Source organism: Camelus ferus, chromosome 11 (assembly GCF_009834535.1).
Source record: "Camelus ferus isolate YT-003-E chromosome 11, BCGSAC_Cfer_1.0, whole genome shotgun sequence".
NCBI lineage: Eukaryota > Metazoa > Chordata > Mammalia > Artiodactyla > Camelidae > Camelus > Camelus ferus.
This window is the reverse complement of record NC_045706.1, coordinates 13054843-13073061: the sequence shown is the minus strand read 5'-3', so window position 1 is coordinate 13073061 and position 18219 is coordinate 13054843. Positions and strand designations below refer to the sequence as shown.

At 51.1% G+C, this 18219-nt stretch overlaps 1 protein-coding gene across 5 annotated transcripts in view; it reads right to left on the bottom strand.

Moving 5' to 3' along the window:
• Positions 1-18219, bottom strand: part of HSPA12A (heat shock protein family A (Hsp70) member 12A) — a 272940-nt gene that overhangs the window by 65773 nt on the left and 188948 nt on the right. Inside the window, exon 1 of one of the 5 annotated variants that reach the window (XM_032490818.1) lies at positions 1950-2143. The exons of the other annotated variants lie outside the window; for them this stretch is intronic. Within the exon in view, the coding sequence (XP_032346709.1) occupies positions 1950-1992 (43 nt within the window). The 5' untranslated portion in view covers positions 1993-2143. Of the gene's footprint in view, positions 1-1949; positions 2144-18219 lie in introns of those variants that run through there. 5 annotated transcript variants of the gene reach the window in all.

The window sequence follows — 18219 nt, the reverse complement described above, 5'->3', positions numbered from 1 at the left end:
AGCCTGCTCTGTGTCCCAAGTCCACGCACCTGGAACTGTTACCACATGCCTTGAACTGCAGATCACTGGAAGGGAAGAAAAATTCTAGAACAGACACAGGCAAGCAGTGGCAGGTGGCCCAGCACACCCTGCATGTCTGCCCATTCTGGATGGGGAGCTCTCTCAGCCTGAGGAGAGACAACTACACAGTGCCCCTGTGTGTGTGCACGTGCGTGAGCAGGGTAGGGGTGCTGAATTCCATTTTACCAAAGTGGTGTGGAGGGTGGGGGGCAGGAGGTTGGTGCACATCCTTGCTCACTCTTCTGATTTGACAAATCTTATGGCCAACCTTGCATTGCATTGCATACAGTCATCCACTATTCTAGCATGAAAGGCAAGAAACTGGTTCACTAACTTAAGCTTCAGCAATTCTTAGCAATTCTGACATTCCTCCTGGAATCATCCTCAATTTTTTTTCCAATTTAAAGGAAAACGGTGGGGAAAAGATAAATCAATCCAGTTGCTGAATGATGTTCAGACAAAGACAGCCTCCAGCCCATTGCCCCCGTTTGCCAGCTGAAGAAGGGCAGGGGAAGGGGACAGATTAGGAAGGGGGGCAGTTATGTTTGGGCACCGCCTGGGCTCTCCAAGTCCCTTCCAAGAGTGAGCCATGTCAGGATCTCCCCCTCCCTCCAGCACTCCCCCACCACTGCAGTGCCGTGTGGGGAGGCACCTCCCAGATCCGCAGGAACAATGGACTTGGGAGGGGGCAGGTGCCGCTCGGAGCGCAGCAGAGGGCGGGGGACGCGGCCACAGACAGCAAGACTGTGAGTACACTGCTCATGATGGTTGTGCTGGCACCTGACTCAGTTTCCCCGGGTCTGGTGAGGTCCCCGCAGAGCCGAGCGCTTCTTTCCTGTTTGAATTTCCCTTACGTCCCAGGCATCTTAATTTCATTCTCGCTAGGAAGCTTGCCTTATCGCTCCAGAGGAAGCTGCCGGGCCACGCTCTCCTCCAGCAGCTGCTCCTGCCAAGGCCCTGCAGGTCAGGGACGCGCGGCACCCTCCGTGCGCCCAACTTTGCCCACTTGGGACCCACAATCCTGGCGAGCCTGTCCCCTCTGCTGGCGAAGCCATGATTTATAGCCCTGGGCTCATGGAGCTGCCTCTCCTCCTCCCCCTTACCCTGCCCCGGTCCTCTCCCGCTCCTTACCGCCCTCCCCCCACCTTCTAAGCCCTAACCACGCTTCCCAAAGAAAGCGGTACTGGTACGTTTGCGAAATGCGAGCGTGGGTCCTCTGCACTGGGCGCCGCCTCCTCCCCCCAAGCCTGGGTAAGAGAGGACAGTGGAGCCCCCCCCCCGCTTCCCTCCTCCTCCTCAGCCCAGAGAACCCCAGGAGATGGGCGGGGATGGAGAGTGGGATGCAGTTCGGCCCGGAGCTACAGCCCCCACTTCGGGCGCTTACGTCCCGCCTCGGCGGGTAAGAGAACAGGTCCAAACCTCCGACTGCCCCCGGCTCCCACTCCCGCCTCGCTGAGTCACGGAAACGAGCCTCTGAGGATACGGGGCTACCCTGAGGCCCGCAGTTTAACCGGCGAGCGCGGGCGTCCCCTTAACATACCGCAGGGGATGGACGTGGGGGGCGGTTCTCACCCTGACTCGCAGCGGGCCCCGCAGGAGGCGCCACCCCGCGGCGGAGACGGCGGGGTGCCCTGGCAGGGGCAGCAGTCCTCGCCGCAGTGTCTGCACCCCAGCTAGGAGCGGAGCACGTGACCGGCGGGCCATCTCTGGCCCCCCGGTCCCCGGCCTCGCCGCGGTGCTGACCCCGGCCCTAACCGCTAGGGCAGGATGGGACGGGGGCGCCCACTTTCCCGCAGCCCACGAGGGTGCTACAGGGCGCCGGGCCGAGTGCGCCTCATCCCTCCCTGGCCCGCTCCGCCGTAGCCGCAGGACCCCAGTCCTGCGCTCACCTCGGGGCCCCGTGTCGCTGACGCCGGCCTCCTTGTCCGCCATGGTCGCACAGCCCCCTCCTGCTAGAGGAGCCTCCGGCGCAGCGCCCGTGATCGTGCAGGTCCCCGTCTGCGTCCGCGGCAGCGCACGGGCCGGGTCTAAGCCGCCGGGCAGCGGGAGCACTACTCTGACGCGGCGGCCGCCGCAGCTCGGGCTCCTCCCCGTGCTCCTCCCGGACCCGCCCCGCGCCCCGCCCCGCAGAGCTGGGCCGCTGGGGAAGGCGGGCGCGGCCTCCCGCCCAGCCAGAGAGCCCGGGGGTCCTCCCGCCTGGGCCCGTTGCTCCTAGCCGGGCCCCTCCTCCCCGGGGCTCGCCCCTGAGCCGGCCGCGCCCTGGCTGGTGCCGCAGCCTCCGCTCCGCGGCTCGCTAGCCTGCCAGACGCCGGCGTGCGCAGGGCGCTTGGATGAGCAAACGGCGGGGACCGGATTTCAGGCCCCCTCGGCCCCTCTGCGCGTCCGGCCTTTGGAACGACAGGGAGCTGAAGCCCTACAGCAAGCACCGCACACGCACCCCATCTTCTGAGGACGTCCGCTCCAGTTTATTTCTCTCCCCAGGGTCCCAGGGGAGCAGTCAAGGACCCGCGCAACGGCGGAACCCGAAGCGGCCAGCGCTCAGGCCGCAGACCGAAGACCTGCGCGGGGACTGTGCTCTGGGCACAGCCGTGGGTGCAGCCTCCAGGCGGCCTGCGGGACTCATGGCAACTCGGAACCCCGGGAGGCGCTTGCAGCGGAGGCTGCGTGGAGCCTTCCATATATGGGCTCCTGCCTGGGCCCTCCTTAGAAGTCCGAGAATACCAATTAATAATTCAGGGCTTGGGCAGACAACGATTCACTGTCCCTGTCCTCCAGCTCTGCCACACACGCGCCACGGGCACCTGTTCTATCCTGGCCAGGTGGCTTCTGAGTCTACTGTGAGACAAGGGGGGCAGTGATAATATTCTAATGATCGTAGTTACTGGGCCCGCCCTTGTGCCTGACACTATGCTAAATACTTAAGAGCCTTAACTCGTTTTCTCTGAATAACTCTTAGGAGAGGACCAGAAGGTTCCCATTTTGCGGATAAGGAAACTGAGACTTGAGGGTGTTAGGTGATGATTCCAAGAACATACACAAGTGCCCAGGCTGGAATCTCCACTCAGGTCAAAACCACCAGCTTTTCCTCATGACCTGAGATGGGCCACAGCGCCCAAAGGGCACTTAAAGGAGGCTTAATCAGGCAGCCTCTTTATGGAATAGGGGGTGGGCAGAGGGCTACAGGGAGAGCCCAGAGACAGGGTCTGCTCAGAAGGTAATGGTAGGGTGATAAATGAAAAGGATGAACTTGTCCTCTATCCTCCTGCATTAAAAATCTCAAATACACAGTCTGTCTGTGTGCGAGACCACAGGCAATTTATTTAACCTCTCTGAGCTTCAGTATTTTCATTTGTGAAATGGGTAGAACAGGAGAACCCACTTCCTAAGACTGAAAAGGATTAGATGAGATGATGCATGTAACATGCTTCACGTGGGGTCTGGCGCATGGTAAGCAGTCCAACAAGTATTAGACATTATTAAGTCATAAGATTTTTTAAAAGTGGACAATGGCCAGTTAGGCAGGGCGGTGGACAGTAGGGGCAGATGGAAGGGCAAATCCCAGAGTAGGGAACAATGTCTTCCCACAGAGCACCCTCTCTCTACCAGGCGGCTTGCTTGCTGAGACAATGTCCCACCATCTCAGAGGCAGACACAAGAGATGGTCTGGAGGCCAGGAGTATGTAGCACCCAAATGCAGGCAAGAGGAAGGGTTGAGGCAGTTGTCCGGGTGACAACCTGGACGAGCAGGCTCAGGATGAAGACCAGAAGGGCCACCTCTAGCCCTGAAACAATCCTACAGCTGCCTCCCTGGCTCTGCTCATATGTCCCCATTGAATGAAGATGGCTGGGCTGAGACTATGTGGGCTGGAATATGAAAGGGAAATTCAGCCACCAGCAGTCTGTCCACTGAGCATCAGTGTCAGTGGACACATGTCTGGGCAGTGATGCCAGAAAGACCTTTCTATTAAACATGGTTCTGATTGAGTCTCTCTTGTGCTCAAAACCACGCTGAGCTTCCCTGATCTATAGGAAAAAGCCCTAACTCTTTAGAGAGACATTCAACACCTTTCACAATAGTGAGCCCAAACTTCCTCTTCTGTAATGTCTTTTCCCAAGAAGCCTTTCCTCCACCAACCTTTCTCAGCCATGATCCCAAGCTGCCTCTGTCTCCATGTTTGGCACTTTCTTCACTTCCCTCCACTACCTGCCCAGATTCAGACATCCTTAGGGCCCCAGTTCAAAGCCATCAGCCCAAGGAAGCCCAGGACACCACCCCTAGCCCCAGGCTCCTACGGTATTCCACATACTCCCGCACCCCTCTTCATTTTCCTCCTCTCTCTACACTGTCCGCTGCCCAGGCAGCTAAGCCCTCAGGAGGCTTCTCTGTCCATCTGCAGGGATGCCCGCCTCCACACCCAAGGCTGCAGCTTCCTCCAGGGCTCCCCAGGGTGCCTCTCAGGCCCTCCCCACTCAACCAAAGCCCAGCTCATCCTCTCCTGACCTCCCTCCTGGATATCAGGTCTCAGTAAAAGCAGCAGCACCCACCTGTCTCCAAGCCACACACCTGGGCATCAGTTTTCACTGTTCCCTATGTGTTCATCCAAGCATGTTCAATCTCCAGGTCAAGTGTTGCCCAGATGATCTCAGAAATCTCTACATCCCAACTGCTGCCTCCTTATCCAGGCCCCTACAGGTCTGCAGGGCCCCCTCACTAGTCGGTCCCCCAGCTCCTGTCTACCCTCTCAGTCCATTCTTTGGGAATCTGGTCAACCCTGCTCACCTCTCCAGCTCTCTCTCTCCCCCGTGACTTCTTTCAATCCCCCCGGCCCATCCCTGTCTCTTATGCTGGGATTTCAAACACCTTAAAATGCATTTGAGGTTTGGACCACTGGAGACAAGCGGTCCCCATCCTGCCACCACCAGCAGCCTGGAGAACTCAGCATGCAGCTCCCCACTCCAGGAAGCGTTCCCTGCAACCACATTCTGGCCTGAATAACACTCCTCAGTGTCCTCACAGCACCCTGTCCCTCCCCATCAGGGTCCAGACCTCCAGCATCAAGACATCGGCTTTGGCAGCCCGTCAGAACCAGCAGGAATCCCACAGCCCCCACCCTTCTGCCACCTGCTGTGGAAAGGCCTTGGGCACCATCTGCCCTCTCTGCCAACCTCCAGCTGCAGTGACAGGAGAGCATGAGGACGAGGGGTGGTGACATGCAGGCCCCGTGCTGTGGGCAGAGAGCAGACAGTTTTGATTTTTCAGGGAGTGAGAAAGGCAATGCACACTCTGCCTTGGGTTTGCCCTCATAGCTTTAATAATCCTCACAGAAATTAAGAATCGCCCAGGTGAGCACACGCTCTGCCAGCAAGGGCTAGGGTGGGCGTCTACACACAGGGTCTCATCTCATTCTCCAAACAGCCCTTGACATTTTACAGGGCAGGAAATGGAAACACACAAAAGTTGAGGCACCTGCTCAGCTCCTTCAAGCCAGTAGCTGCAGGGCTGGGACTCAAGGCCAGGCCCGTCTCCTGTCACTGGACATCAGGAAGGGCTCCCACTGTCCTCCCTTCATGCCCACAGTCTCTTCCCCAACAGCTGCCAGAATGAGATCATGTCACCCTTCCACCACCAGATCCTACATGAATTGGCCTCCTGAAGCCTCTTGACTCTCACTCCTTCCGTTCTGCCATCCCTCAAGCCAAAACACACACGTCACCCATCTGAACATGCCAAATCTGGCCTCACCTCGGGGCCTCTGCTCTCATTGGTCACCCCATCTGGGACACATTCCCCGAGAGAATCACGTGTCTTGATCTCTCACTTACCTGAGGAACTGCCACCTTCCCGGACCATTCTATCTAAGGCTGCTGCCTCCTCCCCTCCAGGAAGTAAGATCCTGGAGAGTAGGATCTTGGACTGGGGTGCTCACCTCTGTATCATGTCCAGAACAGTGCTTAGCACATGGCAGTCACTCAGTAGATGCTTGATGGTGGATTAACTGACTAGTCAGTGAAACTGAACACAGTAGGCTTTGCCCAGTTGGAAGAACCAAGCCCACCATTGGGAAGTTACACTGACTCCCGGAGGCTCTCTCAGCCATTTCAGAGCATGTCTAGATTTGTGGGAGATCACTCTGCAGCAAGTCCCCTCCAGCTCCCCTCCAAAAACTCCTCCTCACAGTGCTCCCTGTGGACACCCCACAGCACCCTCCATACGATCTCTTCCCCACCCTCTGGGCCACTGGGGCCCAGGCTGTCGTCTGTGGTGGGGGAGCAGTGAGGATGTCCCCACCCTACTAATACCAGTTACAGATCTCAGTTGTATGCTTGAGTCCCAAAAAGAAGCGCAGCCCAGAGCCAAGTCACCACCTCCCAGTCCCCTCATGCTGGTCACTCCAACCACACGGGTCTATCCTCAGGTTCTCAAAGAGCCGATACCTCCACTGGGAGCCCATTCTCCATTCGCTTTGCCAAGTAATCCCCTCTCCTCCTCCAGGTCTCAGCTTAGATGTCACTTCTTCCAGGAAGCCCTCCACTTCTTCCAGAGGCCCTCCTCTGCCCTCTGCACCTGACTCTCCTGGCGCTCCACTTATCACAACGTAGGGGTCAGTATTGTTATTAACCCATTGTATAGATAACAAAATCGAGGCCCAGAAAGACCACCTAGTTCAGAAGCTGCAGAGCTGAGACTAGAACTCTGAGATGTGAACTCAGATTTTTCCAAATTTAGGTTGCCCATCTCCCTGCCTAGCTGCAGGCTCCCATAGGTGGGTGGGCCACGTCCACACGTGCAGCCCCTAGACTCTGGTATAGTGCCTGGAACAGATAGTTAAATGTTGAAGGAAAACAGCCTCCTCAGCTTCAGGCTCTCACCTTTCTCATCCTCTCCAGGGTCCTCTTCACCCACCAGCCCACAGACACCTCCCTGCCATCTGCCTCCCTCTTCTTTCTTACCCACAAAGACACACCCTCCCCCCTCCAACATCAATTCATGCAGATAGAAGCCGGAGGCTGACCCAGCTAACTACTCTCCCAGGCAGCCAGGATACCCTGTCACCTGCACCCACCGCCGACTGTGGAAAGAGCTGGACACACTGGACAGGTGGGAGTGGGTGGTTGAGGCCTCTAGCCCCCATCTCAGAAGAAACTCCAGAACATTTGCTAATGGATCTGCCTCTGAGGACGTGGTCCTGGGAGTTCATCAGGACCTGGGACATGGGAAGTACCACCGGAGGGAGCAGAGTGTACCCCGGGGTCAGCCAGACCAGGGTCCAAATCCAGGTTGAGCCACTCCCCACCTGCTTCAGGTGACATGGAACACATCTCTCTGGGCCTGTTTCTTCATCTGTAAAAGGGGTTGATAATCGTAGGAAGGACAGTTATGGGAGATAATATATGTAAAACACTCAGCATAGGGCCAGGCTACATATGCCACAGTAAATAAGACTTATTATTTAATTTGCAAATGCAGATCACAAAAATGCTTCTTCCTTGTGCATTATAAATTATGGAATGGATCTAAGTAAAATTTTCTTGGCTGGTGAAGACACACAGAAGATATGGGGGTGAGTGGCTTTTTTTTTTTTTTAATGTTTATCCAAAAAAAATTTTTTTTTAAAGTTTGAGAAACACTGATACTAATCCAAATCTGAGCTTTTATGTGGGAAGTTTCCAGTAGAAGCTGCTTTGGACTTTATGTTATGCCACCAGAATTTTGTCTATAAACTAAATATCATAAAAGTGACTCTTTGATAACAGGACCAAGATTCAGATGAGCTAAGGCAACATAAAAACTTACAGGAGAAGCCTGGGCATGTGTCAGGTCCTTGACCTCTGACCTTTAGTACATTTTAAAATCCAGCCTCAGAGCTCAATCACAGTGTACAGTTTATGCATCCTTTTCCCTTGGATTTCCATCCCATCTGGTGTGAATCAGCCCCTCCATTAACATTCCAAAACACACTTCACGTATACAACATGGGCTGCTGCATGGCTCTTCCAGGGAAAAAATTCAAGGGCCAGAGGAAATTATTTCTCAAAATACTACAATCACTCAGCCTGCAATGTAAACTTTAGAAATGCCTGCTCAGGTAGTGAAGGGTTATCTAAATATTTTTGGTAAGTATTTTAAACAGCAGAACAAACATCTGTAGTTACTCTCTCAGCAGCGTTCTCAGAACTCTCAAACCCTGGCCCTGCAAGCTCCTGGTTCTTAATAAAATGGAACATTCTGGAAGTCACATCTCAAGAGGGACATTGCAAAGTGAAACAAGACTCAGAGAAAGAGAACTGTAATGATGGCATAACCAGGAGCGCTTTCGCCAAGAGCTGTGACGAAATATAGACTATTAGAGCCAAAAGGTTTCATGTACAGAGAAAAAATTCTTTCATCTTCTCTAGCTCCCAGGCCAGTGCCTGGCTTGCAGTAGGTCCACAACAAATTATTTATGGAGGAAACGAATGAATGGTTGAGTAAATCAATAGTGGAGTGGAAACTGGGGCTCTGAGATGCTAAATCTTTTGTTCAAAGTCACACAATTAGTGACAGACTTCCAGCCCCTGCCTCCCTGCTCAGTTTAACTCTCCACCAACCACCCTCTGTGTTCCCCTCTGCAAAAGGCCCAGCAGGAGATGGCTCATGCTGTGACTGACTGGTGATGACTGACTGGGACTCTGGTACGGGCACTAAAGCCCTTTCTAGCTCTGTGGGATTGAGCACGGTAATGATTAGCAATATCTGGCCCCTGTAAGGAGTGTGGATGGTGACATCCATGTCTGATGCCTTGACCCCGAGGATCTCTCCTTCCTAACTTCCTAGAATTCTGTAACAGGCAAAGAGCACGCTGCACTGTGCAAAGATAAATTTGAGCGGATCCAGCCACCTGCAGCCTCAAATGCCACGAAAACCCTTTGAAAAACTCAAATCTCCCCTGGTCACCTGCGATCCTAGAGCTGCCTATTTAGATGGCTCCACCCATCCCAGGAGCGTCTGCACTAGGTAGAGGCAGGCTGGTGTGCCCTCTTGGCCTGTACAGCTGTGTGTTTTCTGCCTGGTGGCAGGCTCATCACCGGGGTGTTTGCCTGAAGAACAGACACAGGCAGTACCAGGCTGAAGGGAAGGACGTCTGCCTTTGGGTCACCAAGTTCCTGAGCTCAACCCTGGGGGAAAGCATGTCTCTGGGCCTCAGTTTGTCACCTGTAAAGTGGAGAGGTTATGTTAGGGGGTTCTTAAGTCTCTCCTAAGAGCCCACAAAAGATGTCCTTCAGTTCTGAAAGCCACAGACCCAGGAAGAATGCTTGGATAAGGCCCTTAATTATGAGATTCATTTATTCCTTTTACAGATATTTACTGACATTTTACTATGTGCCAGGCAATGATCGAAGCCTGGAGGAAACAAAACAGACAAAATTCATACTCTTGGCCAGGAAGACTCTACCATTATTTAGAAGGAAAGGGTGTCACAAACCCTTTGGGGAAGCTGAGAGTTGGGGCTCTTGTCCCCTAGACTACGCACAGATTCGCACTCGCCCCACTACAGTTCCGGAGTCTCAGCACCCTGGAGCCCAGCCAAAGACCCACAGACATCAGATTAAGAGCCAAACTCCAAAGCCTCTGCTCCTTATCAGTGAGACAAAATGGCAGCTCTCCTGCCGGTGGGCCGGGCAGGGAAGGCCAGGCTGTCAGGAAGAGGCTTGTGACGGGAGGGACAGGTGAGGGCTCTGGCATCAGACAGGTCTGGGTGACCCTGGGCAAGTTACAGACCTTCTCAGAGCCTCCACCTCTCCCTGTAAAATGTGGACAGTGATGGCACCTGGGTAGTAAGGTCCCTGGAAGCAGTGAGGGGGCTGCTCAGACAGTGCTCGGCCCAGAACCAGCGCTCCCCTGGGTGAACCGCCGCACCAAGGCTGGCCCTTCTGCCGGCACCTCCCTCCAGCCCCAGCCTCGGAGGCTGGCTCATCCTCACTCCCTTTATTATAAAATCCCAGATCCATATGCTTGAGATGGATTTCCAGTCTGGACAAAGCTCCAGGCCGCAAGGGAATAAAGCGCAGGCATCTTGACCTAAGTGAGGAGATGGAGAAGTGGGGGGGGGGGGCTGTCTTTGAGGACTTGGGGCATTCAGGAAAAAGAAATAGCCTGTGGCTATAAAATATCTTAAGTCTTATCTTCTCCACATCTCCCTTTGGTTTTCACCTTCCCTTGGCCTTTTTCCTCATTAACACGAGTGAGGAGCACCACTTCGTGCACGGCTAGCAGCATCGCGCTGGCACAGACCACCTCTTTCATCTCTTACGAGCTTCCGTCCCCCCAGACCTCTAACGGCTACTCTTGTGCCCCCTTCAGTCCAGCTTCCTGAAGCTGCCTGAGGAATGGCTGGGAAGTTCTTAGCTATCCCCTCCTCCTGTGTTCATTATCTCTCCAAAGACTTCCCAGTGGAACTAGGGTCAAACTCAAACATGTGTCCCAGGTCTGTGAGGCCCTGCAGATGTGGCCCCGTCTACCCTGCTAGCCTCATCCCAGTCACACCCCTGTCCCATTCTCCTGCTCCTGGGCCTCTGCTAGCCCACATGACACATTTACAACCATTAGAACGAGGAGCCCTTTTCTCAAGACACTTCACTTCCAACTGCTGGAAACCCAGCATACTATCCTGACTTAGTCAAAAAAACACACTCATTGCATGAGTCAAACAGTGGAGGTAAAAAATTATACAGATCTACAATGGGCATCTGAGCTCAGTAGAGTGGCTGAGGTATAATGAAAATTCAAGACAGACCTTGACCAGCACCCAAGCATGCAAAATTTATCAGGAATATGCTCTGGGCCTCCCCTTTCCTCTGTCTCCTCCATCAGAAAGCAAGGCCCTGGAGAGCAGGGGCCAGGGATCAGAGCAGTTAAGGGGTTTGGTTTTGGAAGTTGGATTATATTGGGTTTGAATCCCAGCTCCAGCCTTTCCTAGCTGTGTGGCCTTGGCAAGTCACCTACCCTTGCTGAGTAACTTGTAAAAGAGGGTTGATAAAACCACATATTCTGGAGCCATTGGAGCATCACATTGGATAATGCTTAACCCAGTTTCTTCAACAAAGGAAGCTTTCCATCAATGTCAGCCATTACAATTGGCTATTACTCATAACCAGATTTCAGTAATGAGTCCCAGCTTGCCTGAGTGAGGCAGAAGCTTTGTCAGAGACTGCACACATTTCCCAGTAGGATGTTTTTCTTAATCAGCCTCTCCTCAGAAAGTTTGTAAACTTGGAAAATAAATAAAATAAAAAATAAAACTTCTCAGCCTTCCCAACTCAGCTGGCCATGGATGTCTGCCACCTGTGAGAACAATCTAGTGGTCAGTGGAGCGAGGACAAAGATGCCTTGATGTTCCCCAGCCCCGAGACAGCATGCCAGCACACATCCGTGATTCTGCAGGGCAAGCCCACGGGCAGCAGGCCTGGGTGGCCAGAGCCAAAGCTCCAGGCTCAGGCCATCCTTGGTCCCGTCCATCCTGCGTCCCGTCCATCCTCTCTCCAGGACCTCCTCCTAGGTTGATAAGGACCGAAAGTGTCCAGGAGGATAGCAGGCACGTGGGATGCACTTTGCTAACAGAGGTCATCACTATGTCAGTAGAGGGACAAGCACCAGCCCTGGTCTCAGGACCCTTGGCTCCAAGAACCAGGTGCTGCACATATTTGCTGTGTAGCTTTGGGCAGGTCACCAAACCCTCTGATGCCCAGTCTCCCCATCTGTACAATGCAGATAAAAATCACACTTACTCCTCCTGCCTCAGCCTGCTTATCACAAATCTAGTGTGGAATCCCAGCTTTGCCACTTCTTAGTTTGTGATCTTAATTACTCTACACCTTACTTTCACCAGCTGTGAAATGGGAATAATGATTTCACCCACCTCCCAGGGCTGCTGAGAAGGTGAAATGAGACAGTGCATGTAGGATGCTTGGCCCAGGGGCTGGCACACAGTAAGTGTCCAGTGGTAGAGAATTGACACTCCATGGTAAAGAATGACTATAACACCGAGTTTAATCACCACCACCACCACCACCATCATCATCATCATCATCATCATCATCATCATCATCATCACCATCATCATCATCATCACTCCCCTTCTGTGTCTGCTTATTTTGTGCTGGGCAACCAAGCCAACCATTTGACTGGCAGTACTTCATCTCACCTTGACAAGAGAGCAGGCCTTGTGCACAGGACTGGGGCCATCCTCTTAGGCAACCCGGTAGGTCCATATAAGCCAGGCTCTCCCTGCCCCACCCCAGCAGGGGTCTGCTACATTCAATCCCATCACCAATGGCTAAACCTCTTCCACCAAAGGCCCTGTCAAGCTGGCTGGAGGTGGGGGCGTGGGGGCAGAGAAGGAAGTAGGCTCCTCTCATAACAAGCCCACCCCTGGACAGTCTTCACCTGTAAAATGGGGAGGAAACATGCTGTCCCGAACCCCTGGCTCTCCCTGAGGATGGGAAGTGCTAAGGTCTGGGTGAAGGTAAGAGGGTGTTATTTATTTTACCCTCCAAGAGGTTTGTCATTTTCTTCCTTTCTTATTTTGTCTTGTGTCCTGAGAAACTTCCAAGTTGGAGCAAGAGAAGAAACTAAAGAAAAAATGTAGAATATTGAACTCAAACAATTGTTTCTTAGAAACAAAGCAAACTGAGGATCAGGAGGAAAACAGATGAGGAAAGAGGTGGTGTTTCATGTGATCTAACAGGCGACTGAGTGTGTGTGATTATCAAAGTCCGAGAGCTAAACATGCAAAAGCCACAAAGAAATACCCTCAAGAAGAAAACAGTTAAATAGGCACGTGAAAAATTATTAATCTCATCAGTAATTCATATGCATGTGTATAGTTAAACACTTATTAAACGTGGGGTAAACTATAAGATAATATGAACCAATAACATGTATCTGGTGATGATGAGATGTGTTAAAATCTACACTTTTATACCTATATACACACAAACACGGAGCCATAATACACTAAGTACTTTCAACACTTTGGAAAAATCATACAGCAACAAGGAAAACTGATTTCTGATCAATTAATCCTTTTCTTAGAAATGTATTCTGCATCAAAAGAAAACACCTATATTTATCCATGTATTTTTAAATGCTATTTCATGGAAGGAAAATGAATAAAATTACAAATATAAACATAAAGTTGGTGTAACAACATAGGAAAATGTCACAATATAATATTAAGTGAAAAAGAGCAGAAAAAGTGTATATACATAATGATTAAAACCACGACAATCATCTGCTTATGAACAGATCCTCATGCAGGAAAATCAAACCCTTGCACTACGTGGACAGATAATGAGGGAAGCTTTGGTCCTTTCCGAATTTCCTTTAAGGCTTTATCACTTTTTTCCTATCCCCCTCTTTCTCTAAACTCTGCCCTGAGACCGGCCCCCACTTCCTGGGAGTGACCAGGAGCTGCGTCCTGCCTCCATCACTGCTCCAACCTCGCCCTTTAATTTGATTCCTAAGTTGTGTTGCTGTTTCTTGAAACTGCAATTCTCAAGACAAACTGGTCGGAGGGCGTGTGAGCTCAGCCAGCAAACAAGCTCCAGCAAATACCTCATTAGGGCCAACACATTCAACGCTGTGCTGGGGCCAAGGAATTTCACATTTGGACACGAAATGTCAGTCCCCACAAAAGGCCCTCTGAGGCCTCGGGAGTGAGCTCAGAACACTGCCCTTCCCCGTGCTCGCTGGCTTTGGCACTGGCGCCCCGTGGGCACGGGTCATGCAGGGCAGAGCTTACTCCACCCCACCCCAAGGCCTGTGGCCACTTCTCAGCCCATTCTGGGTCATGGGCTCCATTGGGAATCATTTAGTAAGTGCTCAGACTTCGCAGATCATTCTGAGGTGTTCATAGATCTACATGGTGAAAGTTCATTCGTTCATTCATTCACCCATTTGTGTACTAAAACAAGCATGCACGGGGGGCCTGTGATGTACCAGGCCAGGAGGATTAATACAATTGTGGGAAAACCTGGTCCTTGCCCTGGAAGAGATCAGTGTCTGAGAGTAAACAGAGAACAAGGAAATAGTTTCCCAGAAACTTGGGTTGGGATGGTATAAAGTATAAAGTTTTGTCCATATCAAAAGGTAGTATCTAATGAGTGCTTACTAGATGCCAGGCTTGGTTCTAGGCCCTCTCCTTTATTATTGTTGTGGATTACGTGGACTATTGCGGGTTATGTTTAATTCACTTACTCTCCCAACGTCAGAGGAAGATACCAGAGTATTATCCAATTACAGACGAGGAAACTGAGGCACATGAAAAAAAGCAGTAACTTGTTCTAGGCTGGTCAGCAAAGAAGTTTGAGACCCAGGATCCTCACCAGTGCTCAGGCTGGTAACCAGGCAGCATCCGTCACAGTGTGACTCGCCGGTGGCAGGGCTCAGGGGATACAAGGGGCTGATCAGCAAATGAGAGGAGACCCGCAGGACTCCTCGGGCTCCCTGTGTGAACAGACACCTTGGTGTTCTGGATTTTACGTCTTAATCTTGGACTGGATTAATAGCAGGTGCCTCCCTGGGAGAAGCAGCCCTTATGCGGGCTGCCCCTTCCAGGTTCTGAGTGACCGGGGAGAGGGTCAGGCCCCCGACAGGGAATTGCTCACTCAGGGCCAGGCTGAGTGCACCTGTATGGACAGCCGGGCTCCTCTCTCCAGGTCACCTGCCTTCCCTCCAGACACCCCTTCTCTTCAACAGCACAGGGCGACTAGGAGGCTCTCCAGAGGTAGATTCAGCAAGTCCACACACAATGGACGAGGCTGCACCAATGCAGCGTCACATTACAAGGCAGAATGTCTTTTAGGCTGAAACCAGGAAGAAAGGCAGTCCATAGGGGTCAGTTACACTCATAGGCCTGGGTTCGATATCTTGCTGTGTGACTTTGGCACTTCTTGGAACCTCAGATTCTACGTCTGCAAAATGGGGAGAATAACTGTACCTGCTTTATAGGAATGTTATGAAGACTGAATGAGTTAACACGTGCAGAGAGCAAGTGGCTGGCACATAGTAAGTGCCAATAAATGTCAGATACTGTCGATTATAGAATGAGTGATCATACTAGCAAATCCACATACCCAGACAAATCCACATCATGTAGATCTACTTCTCTCTCTGCAACAGCTACGTATGCATTGAAAAGACTGGAAGGAGAGACACTCACACATTAATAGTGGTGATCTCTGCCTAGTAAGATTATGAGTGATTTTTTTTTCATTACATCTTCCCATTTTCAAAAGATCATATGTTTTTCTTTTATAATCAGAATAAAATCAATAGATGAATCTTTATAACTGAACCAACAGAAGTGAGATAAGTGGTTTAGAAGCAGAGGATGGGGTCAGAAAAGCAAGTCTCAATGCTGGGGGCCTAACACTAATCAAGGAAGAGGGGGCCTAGATTTGCAGATTTCAGCCTCTTTTAAGAGGATGGTTTCAGATGAGTAAAAGAAAAGTCTGACCTTGTGTTTGGGATGGAGGCCCAGGCTGATTCTAGATCTTTGTTTCTGACCACAGAATCCTGGAAGTTCAAGGTCAGAAGGCACTTCCGTGGTGATCTTGTCAAATCTTCTGCTCCAAGAAGAAATCCCCCCTACCATACCCCAGACACCCGGCTTCCTTGAATGCTTCCTCGATGGGAATTCAGTACCTGAAGAGGTAGCGCACACCCCCATCTCCGAGTGATGATGCCAGCAAGCTCTTCCTCTCATAGTTGAAATGTCTTCCCCATAATGTTACCATTTGGTCTTTCTTCCAACCTCTGGAGTGATAAGGAAAAAAATCTGTCCTTCTACCCAAGAGAGTTTCTGTATCAGTGAGTATACCTCCAGTTGCAAATAAAAACCCTTGACTCAATGACAAGCAGTTTGGAAGTGGCTCTGTCTCCATCACACTGGTCCCAACCAGTTCCACTGTGGCTTGACCTCAGGAAGAAAGCATCTGGCTGCTGCAGTTCCATGTGTCCTATTTAGCCATTGAGTGCCCAGAGGAAGAAGACAGTATGTCTTCCTGTGGGTCTTTCTTCCCAGAATTCCCAGCCAACCTCTCCTCACTTCTCATTGGATAGAGCTGGATCACGTGACCACACTGAAATCTGAGCCAATCATGAGTGAGGACAATGGGATTACTTCCACTGGCTTAGAAGGATCTAGGTTTACTCCTGAGATGAAGACAGAGTCCTCTACCATGAAGACGAGCAAAATCAGGGTTCTCCCAGAATAAGGGGGCAGTAGATGTTTAGTAAACAGCAGTGGCTCCGACAGCATCTCTGACTCAGTTTGTGGAGTGGTAGACAACTCCCAGGGTGGACGTCTGTGGTTTGTGCCTGCCCAGGATCCACTCCATGTGACAGCACCTATTTTTGCTCTGAGGCAATTCCGGATCATCAAATCCAGGATCCCATCCTCTCGAAGACCTGGCTGGTCAGCTTCTCTGGTGAGTCTACGAGTGCTGCCTATCCTTCTAGTACACTCCTTCTTATAGTTTCAATAGCCAGACCCAGGCTCTGTTACTTGCAGCCAAAGAACTGTAACCAGTCCATCGGATTTAAGGGCACTGATTGCTTCCTGATCCACTCTCCCAGGCTGGCAACCACCTGGAACAGTGCTCAGGCCCCACAGTCTAGAACCTGGGATCTGGGGGATCTGGATTAGAATCTGAGGATCTGGATTCTCAGCAATAATCTGACTAGCTGTGTGATCTTCTGCAAGTTGCTTAACATCTCTGACCAGTCAGGGCCTGACATCTTGATCCCCCCCTCAAAAAAAACAAAAAAACAAAAACCAAAAAAACCCTCATGAATGTACCCATCCAACTCAAGAAATCTCACTGCAGTCAGGAGTCCTAATAATAAACCACTAATCACCGTCTACTTGCTTGTGAATTATTAAATTTCAAATCACATTTCCTCTCTACACCTTAGTTTTCTCATTAGTAAAACGAGAATACTAATAGCATTGCATAGGGTCTTTTGTATGATTACATGGAATAATATTTGTGAAAGTACTTTCAACACTGTTAAATGCCACCAAATGCAAGAGATTAAAATTCCCAATATCTATTAGAAACATTTGCTTATTTATAACTAAATAAATGATTTTAAATTATAAGTGTGTGTAGTCTTCCTCTCTCCCTGCTTCTAAAAGGATGCTTCTGTGTGCATACTTGGTGTTGGATTTCTATGATATTAATGGAGATAAAGGATAAAACTCACACACACAACTGGAGAAGCCAGAGGCTAGCTGATGTATGTAGTTAAGAGAACTGTAACTCCTATTGGAGTTAAAAAAAGAAAAAGAAAACAGCCTTAATCTAAAAGGTGAAGGTGGAAGAAAAAAAAAAAACAGGCACTAAGAAGACAGTTTGCAAATCTGGAAAGAGAGGAGAGAGATGTTGGAGGTGGCTGCTGTGGATATGAGAAAGTAAGGGCAGGGGGAGGCGGGCAAATATTAACTGAGCTTCTACAGGTACCAGGCACTGTGCTAGGCTTGGGATACACACGTCCCTGGCCCTCCCAGAGCTTGCAATGTAGCACAAGCAACTGGCCTCCCCCTGCCCCACTCCCCTCTCCTGCGAGGTCCCCACAGACATCCACAGTTGCTCCTCTTCAGCCCCAAGGGCACCTCCTCAGGTCAGAGTCTTGTCTTCTCTCCCTGGATTACTCTGTCAGTGGGCTCCCTGCCTTGAGTCCCGACTCCTCCCCTGCAATCTGTTCTCTTCACTGCCGCCAAAATGTTTTTTTTTTTTTTTTTCAAAATGTCAATCTGATCATGGCTTGCCCCTGTTTTAACTTGCCTTCCTCCTCACCCCTTTCAGGAAGAAGTCATAATGCCCAGGCTCTTAGGCAAGGCCTCCAGAATCTGGGTCTGGCCTAACCCATGACCCCTCCTGCCCCTACATCCTCTGCATCTTATAGTCTTGAATTTTCATATTGTCTGAAAAAATCACCAGGGTCCTCTTTTGCACCTCTTGCTCTTTCAAACCCAGCTGGGCCTCATTCCTCCTCCCTGGCAATCGCTCACCTTGCCCCCACCTCCAACAGAGCTAACCCTTCCCTTCTAGGGCACTACTCTCTTTATACTCAGCAGTGATTGGTGTACACCTGTGTTTGATACTGCTGCCATC